At 48.1% G+C, this 9418-nt stretch overlaps 1 protein-coding gene across 1 annotated transcript in view; it reads right to left on the minus strand.

The window, feature by feature from the left end:
- Positions 1-6732: 6732 nt before the first annotated feature.
- Positions 6733-9418, minus strand: part of LOC106818097 (RNA-binding motif, single-stranded-interacting protein 1-like) — a 10730-nt gene continuing 8044 nt past the window's right edge. Inside the window, exon 8 of the mRNA XM_014822813.1 lies at positions 6733-8835. Within this exon, the coding sequence (XP_014678299.1) occupies positions 8806-8835 (30 nt within the window). The 3' untranslated portion in view covers positions 6733-8805. The remainder of the gene's footprint in view (positions 8836-9418) is intronic.

Consider the following 9418-nt stretch of genomic DNA (forward strand, 5'->3'; position numbering starts at 1 on the left):
CAGAAACACACACACACACCGCACACCAGACTATAACACTTAACGGCGGTCATACGAACCCGTTGGATCTCATCCCGGATATCCTCCATCGTTTTCCCCGTCCCGTCCAACAACTCCTCGCTTAGAAACCACGAGTAGTCGAAATCGGTGCGGTCCCGCAGCTGATCTATGAGAAACGGGTTCTTATTGCACACGGTCACGTACGGCAGCTCCCGACCGACCGCGGACTCGACGCTGAGCGACACCTTCGTCTGCCAGCGCGTGTACTTATGCACGAGCGTAGCAGTGGTGTAGATGATAAAGCCGAGCGAGCCGACGACGAGGGAGAGCCAAAGCAGACGCAGCGGGCCGGGTTTAGAGATGGCGACGTGCTTGATGCCGTGAGCGCTCGTCTGCTCAGCGAAGACAGACGCCAGCCGCTGATGCGACTCTGCGTCTGTGCTCGGCTGCTTCATGCTGTCGTCGTCGTCGTCGCCGTCCTCTAATTCTTATTCGTCTTCGTCGTCGTCGTCGTCGTCGTCGTTGTCGCCGTTGTCACCGTCGTCGTTGTCGTCGTCGTCGTCGTCGCCGTCGTCGTCGTCTTTGTCGTCGTCGTTTTCTGCTAGAGTCGGAGCTACTGTCTAGTTATGCTAGCGCGGGCCAGGGTCACTGATCATGCTACTGGTGACGCCAACTACGACGTCTTTGCTTTCATATTGTAACCACGTGCGGTGGCACCACCATCGCAGGCCATTAGCGCGTTTAACGTGTTTGATTTAAACGAGTTTAAACGTGCATTTTACCGACAACATTAAAAGAGCGTCGGCGTAGCGTACTGCTGTCGGCGGCAGGTTAAATGTAGGCAGTTTTTTGGAGCGGTGTAACTGGCGACGCGCTTTTTAGCCTTTCCTTCCTTGGCAACAAATTGAATGCTGGCTGGCTGTCGCGATGACAAACACGAGCCTTTGTGTCGCCAGCGCTGCACGGCAGCCACATACAAACATATGACAATTAAGCTATCGGTGATTCATCGCACACACACGCACGCACGCACGCACGCACACACACGCGCACGCGCATTGTGCATGTAGCCTAGGCACGCTATCATAACGTGGCTGACTTTATTTTACATTGGAGCTCCCATGCGCATTCACGCGGACACAGGTCAGGTGACCAGCTGATCTACGCGTTGAAAGTTCTAGAACTGTGTTGTTGGTTGTTGTTGTTTGTTGTTTGTTGCTGTGTTGCTGTGTTGTTTGTTGTTTGTTGCTGTGTTGTTGGTTGTTTGTTGCTGTGTTGTTGGTTGTTTGTTGCTGGTTGTTGTTAGTTGTTGCTGTGTTGGTGTTTGTTGCTGTGTTGTTGGTTGTTGTTGCTGTGGATCCTTAGGGACACCTCCAGGATCCTTTATATTTTTCATTATATTTTTTTAATGTCACTTGGTTTCTCGGACAGTTTACGTAATAAATGTATTTATCATGTACAATGTATTTTCTCATCTATTTATTTCTCGTGCTATGGATTTATTTTATTTGTCTCTACTTAGTATACTCCCGTACCCACTCACTAATGTTGCTACTAAAAGGTTCTGCTGTTACAGTTGCTGACATTATTGATTGTTGATTGTTGATATGATTGATTGTTGTTATTGACAACAGCAGCCGCAGTGACCGGCAGTACCCAAGGGAAAACTCCTGTTAGCCTGTCGTCACCGTGTTTGTGTGAATCGTTTGCTAATTATAAAACTCGCTGTGCTCTGTCTATTGTACGCGCTGTTATCGTTTTACCTGTTTCGAAAGGTTTTGTGGAAAGTATAGGCAGAAAGTATCGGTGGAAAGTATCAGCAGAAAGTATTGGTGGAAAGTATTGGTGAAAAGTATCGGTGGAAAGTATCGGTGGAATCGTCGCTGGAAAGTATCGGTGGACGTTTATTTCTGGACGCGTTTTTGTGTGAATCTCGTGCAAAATATTATTCGCTGTGGCCTTGTAAATTTGTTGTACGTGAAGTTGTTTTCCTGTTTCGTAAGTATTGGTGGACAGCATCAGTGGAAAATATTGGTGAAAAGTATCGGTGGAAAGTATCGGTGGAAAGTATCAATGGAAAGTATCGGTGGATAGTATCGGTGGAAAGTATCGCTGCATAGATGTTTACTTCTGGACGTGTTTTTGTGTGAATATCGCGCAAAAAATTATTCGCTGTGCCCTTGTAAATTTGTTGTACGTGGGGTTGCTTCCCTGTTTCGTAAGTATCGGTGGAAAGTATCGGTGGAAAGTATCGGTGAACGTTTGCTTCTGGACGTGTTTTTATGTGAATATCGCGCTAAATTAATATTATTCGATGTGGCCTTGTAAATTTGTTGTACGTGGGGTTGTTTTCCTGTTTTGTATATGTATCGGTGGAAAGTATCAGTGGAAAATATCGGTGGAAAGTATAGATGGATAGTATCGGTGGAAAGTATCGGTAGACGTTTACTTCTGGACGCGTTCTTGTGCAAATCTCGCGCTAAATATTATTCGCTGTCCCCTTGTAAATTTGTTGTACGTGGAGTTGTTTCCCTGTTTCGTAAGTATCGGTGGAAAGTATCGGTGGAAAGCATCGGTGGAAAGTATCAGTAAACGTTTGCTTCTGGACGTGTTTTTGTGTGAATATCGCGCTAAATATATATTATTCGCTGTGGCCTTGTAAATTTGTTGTATGTGGGATTGTTTCCCTGTTTCGTAAGTATTGGTGGAAAATATCGGTGGAAAATATCGGTGGAAAGTATAGGTGGATAGTATCGGTGGAAACTATCGGCAGACATTTACTTCTGGATGCATTCTTATATGAATCTCGTGCTAAATACTATTCGCTGTCCCCTTGTAAATTTGTTGTACGTGAAGTTGTTTTCCTGTTTCGTAAGTATTGGTAGAAAGTATTGGTGGAAAATATCGGTGGAAAGTACTGGTGGAAAGTATTGGTGGAAAGTATCGGTAGAGGTTTACTTCTGGACGCGTTCTTGTGGGAATCTCGTGCTAAATACTATTCGCTGTGCCCTTGTAAATTTGTTGTATGTGGGATTGTTTCCCTGTTTCGTAAGTATTGGTGGAAAGTATCGGTAGAAAGTATCGGTAATAATTATCGGTGGAAAATATCGGTGGGTAGTATCGCTGGAAAGTATATAGGCGGATCACTGATCATGCTACTGGTGACGCCAACTACGACGTCTTTGCTTTCATATTGTAACCACGTGCGGTGGCACCACCATCGCAGGCCAACAGCGCGTTTAACGTGCTTGATTTAAACGAGTTTAAGCGTGCATTTTACCGACAACATTAAAAAAGCGTCGTCGTAGCGTACTGCTGTCGGCGGCAGGTTAAATGTAGGCAGTTTTTTAGAGCGGTGTAACTGGCGACGCGCTTTTCAGCCTTTCCTTCCTTGGCAACAAATTGCATGCTGGCTGGCTGTCGCGATGACAAACACGAGCATCTGTGTTGCCAGCGCTGCACGGCAGCCACATACAAACATATGACAATGAAGCTATCGGTAATTCATCGCACACACACGCACGCACGCAAGCACGCACGCAGGCGCACACACACGCACGCACGCAAGCACGCACGCAGGCGCACACACACGCGCACGCGCATTGTGCATGTAGCCTTGTATTGCCACGCTATCATAACGTGGCTGACTTTATTTTACATTGGAGCTCCCATGCGCATTCACGCGGACACAGGTCAGGTGACCAGCTGATCTACGCGTTGAAAGTTCTAGAATTGTCTTGTTGCTGTGTTGTTGTTTGTTGTTAGTTGTTGTTGTTGTTGTTGCTGTGGATCCTTAGGGACACCTCCAGGATCCTTTATATTTTTCATTATATTTTTTTAATGTCACTTGGTTTCTCGGACAGTTTGCGTAATAAATGTATTTATCATGTACAATGTATTTTCTCATCTATTTACTTCTCGTGCTATGGATTTATTTTATTTGTCTCTACTTAGTATACTCCCGTACCACCTCACTAATGTTGCTACTAAAAAGTTCTGCGGTTACAGTTGCTGACATTATTGTTTGTTGATTGTTGATATGATTGATTGTTGTTATTGACAACAGCAGCCGCAGTGACCGGCAGTACCCAAGAAGACATAGACCGTATCAGCACAACTTATTACCCGCCGTTGCATCGCAAAAGAGGCCTAAGAGCAGCATCTTAATTAACATTTAGCAGGAAAAAAAGCAAACAGCTAGACATGTAAACGACTAAGGCAGGTGTCAACTTGACCCGGTGCTTTATTGTTCATATCAACAAAACGTTGCATTAAATGGCCATGGACCTAAAGTCAGTCAGGGTTCATAGGTCTTAGATACGCACACAAACATCATACTATCCAAATGCAACAAATAATAGCTATACTCCCAACAATGAACGCGTACACTGTGGAGGCGTGGCGCAGCACGCGCCACCTACCGACCACCTACCACACCTGACACTGACATAGGTCACGATATCTGTGGGCCTGTTTGTTTGGAACGGATCCGTCCGTTCTGGATCCCTTGGTCTTGATCTGCTCAAACAGATATAGTAAAATCCTACCAACCAATCACCTCCAACAGATCACCCTGTCGATGTGACCAATCACAGGTTGGTTCATAGCCAGCATCGAGCGCTGATTGGCCGACTCACGCGTGGCCATGTTGGATTTTATTCGAATCCACCTCGCCAGCAATGCGAAGTTCGGATCATCGGATCCCAAACAAACAAACAAACCCTACGTGTTCGATACCGCTTGTACCAACCCGACCTTCTAAAGTAAAAGGCGCGAGACAATTTCCATGGTTACACGATTGCACTTTTTGTTATGCGCGTCCCACGAGCGGACGTCCCCCCCATCCGACGCATGCGCACGCACGAGCGACTGCCAGGGAACTTTCCCCCCTAATAACCGCCAGGAGTCCGCACCACAAGGGATCATTCCCCCGGGAATAGACATGCCAGCGTAGGGTGGCGTCGACGCCACTTCCTGTGTCGCACGCGTGGCGCCATCTATGCCGACTGCCTCGCAGTGCGCCACCTGTTTCGGCGGCACTCGCCGGTGGCGCCCCCTGCCCGCCCTGGCGGGACGACGCTCGGCGCATGCGCACGCACCAGTGTCGAGAGTCAATCACGTCGCCGTACCGACGACGACAGGTGTGCGGGAGTACCGCAGCGCCCCCTGTACAAAGCACCCGCGTGACTCACTCACGCACGCACGCACGCACGCATGCCCGACAGCTTGTCACGACATCTAGTGGCTGTCAAGCACTGCAAAACTACGAACTACAAGTTTTTTTTACGAATTTTTTCCCACGATATCCTCTCGACGCTCACGCGCTTGCACCAATCACGTTATATTATATATAGTTAGGCGACGGTCATGTGCAGCCAGTCATGCCAGCCGCCGCCACCCTCTCTCTGTCTCACGTTCGCACTCTTTAATCACTTTCGTTCTCTCTCGTGCGTCTCTTTCTCTCAATCTCCGCTTTCCTGTTTGTGAGCAGCGCTGCGAAGGTGCGAGAGCAGAGCGGGAGGTGGCGGCGGCGGCCACCAGCTGGCAGCACCGTCGCCCGGACATCAACATCATCATCATCATCATCCGCTGCGAAGGTGCGAGAGCAGAGCGGGAGGTGGCGGCGGCGGCCACCAGCTGGCAGCACCGTCGCCCGGACATCAACATCATCATCATCATCGTCGTCATCGTCGCATTTTCATTACTTTTTTTTGTTTGTTTTCTACAACAAATTCCCATATGAATAATACCACTACTAGCTACCAAAGCGATTCTGCACAATGTAGGACAAGTGTATGTAACAGTCAGAGCCAACGACGCGTGCAGACCCACCTTCATCTGCCACCAGGGGTATGCCATACAGTTAAATACACCACTGCGCCCCCTATCAGAAATATACAGAAACGGTCGTATGTACAGACACTGTATCACAAGATAATGGTGATGTTATACAATACATCCTCGTGTTTCTTAACCAACAACTTGAACAATATGTACAGACCGATTTCTAAATTGCTCTCAAATCGTTTCCATACAAAAATAGGGCTTCTGTTTATATTAAACATACCAAAAAACAGGGATATATGATCGTGTTTATGTATAATTATAGGCCATGATAGAAAATCTATCAACAATATGTTAATTTGCTATTGTTATCGTAAAAAGAACGACATATTTACAGATTTACTTAAAAGCCTAAACCCAAGTAAAATACAATCCCAATGAGAGTGAGTAGCATAGATAGATTCCCTTGTAAACGAACAAACAAAGTACAAGGTGACTACGGAAAAGAGGAAATACATTGAACCAGTTCGCTTCCTCGTATAACAACCTCTGCCAGCAGATGACCTACTAACAATCAGCAACACTGGCTCCACCTACTAGCAATAAGTATTTGCACTTTGTATCCGATAAAAACATCATGAATTCGAAAAGCAACAACAGAACTTGGGCCCGTAAAAAATGTTCCATAATCAGATTAATTACACTGTTCAAAATATGTTCGATTAAATTTTCAAAAAACAACTCCCAGCGACATTCCGAACGGCAGATTATACATACTTTCCTTCATATAATGAAGCCATATTTTTCTATGCTATGTACATTCGCAAAAACGGTCACCTATAAACAATAGGCTATCCACTCTTCAAGTCCACGGCCCTTCGTAGCAACAAATAAAAAGCATGATGGTTCTGACATCTACTATTGGAGTTACATGATTAACCATCGGTATAAATAAAAGTCTTGCAGAAGGCAGGTGGGTTTGTGTCTGCACGCGCTGTTGGCTCTTGGTGCAATAAACATGTAAGCAACCACACACACACACACACACACACACACACACACACACACGCACGCACGCACGCACGCACGCACCCCGGCATCACACGCGCACGCACACTACTTAAAGACACCGCTTGCATTCAGACTGCGCGTGACAAAATGCGCGTACGTACATCAGCGCCACCTAGGCACGCGCAAACCTCTCATCCGCGTAAACAAGCGAACAGCCGAGCCTCGCTCCGCCGCGTCGCACGACCTCTTCGGCGTCGCTCCGCCGCCATGACACCTGGTGACCTTTCGAACGGCGGCGGCGGCGGCGACCTCTTGCGCGCGGATTTTGCGACGGGCACGCAGCCTCTTCCCCGTGGAAGACTGGAATGATGCTCACACGCGGAGAGAACAAGAGACGCGACGACGCACGAACACACGCCACCTCTAAACACAAGAACAACCCAGGTCAGTTCCTGCAATCTACACGAGAGAGAAAAACAACGCGGCGTGTTACACCCCCCTCCCCCTCCTCCGGCACGCGACCCCACACACACACACGAACCTCTACACAAATAACGCGCGCGCACACACACGACTGACTACCTACCACTAAACATACCCTACGCCTCTACCCCTACAAGTGAGCATCATCGGATTATAGGCTACTGCGACGACGGTGCGCGGTAAAACGTGCGTCGGCAGACCAGACTGTGTGACAAAACGAAACAACTCGCTACGTCTACCGTTAATGATTACTGTATTATTTAAAAAAGGGGGAGAAATAAAGATCGAACTAAAAATAGTTAAAACGTCTACGATTAGGACAATAAAAAACTTATACAAAACCAGGGGGCGACGGGGGAGCCGCGGCACAACAGACGCCCGTTACCGAGGCAGCTGCTGGTAACCATGACGACTGTACGTAACCACGGTAATCATCGGCAGTACGGCTCGTTCCTTCTTCCCCCGTCAGCTGAAGCAAGATAACCAGCACGCACGCACGCACGCACGCACGCACACACACGTGCACGCGCGCATGCATTCCAACGATGCGACTTTCTGCGGCCACTCCTCCGGTGAGACATTCCAGTGAGACGGTGGCTCCTAAAGAGCATCACCCATCCTCCTCCTCCTCCTCCTGCTCCTCCTCCTCCTCCCTCCTGCTTCACGCGATCCCGGGTTCCTCTCCGATGTGAACCTCCGTCGTTGCCGCGGCGACCGTTGGGCGTCTGCTCCTTGCTCCCGCGCAGCGGCGGCGGCGGCACAAGACGCCGCGTTGCCGCCCGAACGATGAGATTACGCCCCAAGATACTCTCATCAAAAATATCCCCTCGCATAAAATCTTCCTCCTCCTCCTCTCTCGCGCGTGCGCGCGTTTCATCTTAAATAGCTTTTAAAAAGTCTGCACAAAATAACGAATCGTCTCTCTCTCGCCTCGCGGCTACTAAAATACACACGTAATGTTCTATAATGGTCATGCCTAACCCCCTCATCAATCATCACTGCATCCATGATCAATCAATCAAACAATTAATCAATCGATCGTGATCAATATCGTGGTCACCGCCACGGTTGGAAAAAAAACCCCACGTAACAACGCTCCTCCCCCTCGTATACTACTGATGCAGGCGTCGCGCCCCCCACAACGGTTTCGTCTACAAAGTTGCTCAATCGATCGTCGGGGACGCGTTAGTGCTAGACCGCGTCCCACCGCCTGTAACAGCATGCGGCCCATAGTTAAAATCAGAACGGGGAGAGAGATAGAGCGAGAGAGAGAGAGAGAGAGAGAGAGAGAGAGAGCATCAAAACACAAAAAACATCGTGACGAGAATAGGGCACCAGGCACGCGTACACGCACACGCGCGAAATTTACGAAAAAAAAACAACAACACCAGAAATGAGTGCCGCCACTTTGTCGCACGCACACTGCTGCCCCCTGGTGGCGGCAGAGATGAACACGACGACGGCGAAACCCGTCGTCCAATCAGGACATCCGCCGATCGGACGTCTGCGTGACCTTGCGACCGACCTCTAGACATCGCCCGGGTTGCTGCTGTGCTCCTGTAAGCAGAACGAAGCAAAAAGAAGAAAATCAGATAAGGAAAGGAATCAAACATATTATTATAAGGATATCATTAATCCTCACTCGCAGAATGACAATGACAATGACAATGACAATGACGAAACAAAAAGTTCTCTCCTTTTCATCTGCTTATTCTTCGAAACGGTGAACGGCAGGGAAACGCGACGCAATAATGTAACGAGGACTCGGTAAGAAAAACCCTCGGTTCGCCGGCTATTACGAATATTTTCCTCTGCATAATTGCTCGATACGAGAATCACAGTCGAATAATTTATATGTGGGTTTTCTCTGTTGCTGTTGCTGTTGTTGGGATCGTCAGGGGAGTCACACCCTGTCAGTGTGATGCGCAGTAATCTGTTCTACGATTGAGAAAAGACTGATACAGAGATGGGCAGGGGGAAAGACAGAGGGTTTGAGACAGACTGACAGACAGAGATGGAAAGAAAGAAAGAGAGAGGGAGAGAGAGTGAGAGAAAGAGAGAGATAGAGATAGTGAGAGAAAGGGGGAGAGAGAGAGAGAGAGAGGAGAGAGAGAGAGCGAGAGTGAGGAGAGAAAGAGAG

Source organism: Priapulus caudatus, unplaced genomic scaffold, assembly GCF_000485595.1.
Source record: "Priapulus caudatus unplaced genomic scaffold, Priapulus_caudatus-5.0.1 Scaffold2019, whole genome shotgun sequence".
Lineage (NCBI taxonomy): Eukaryota > Metazoa > Priapulida > Priapulimorpha > Priapulimorphida > Priapulidae > Priapulus > Priapulus caudatus.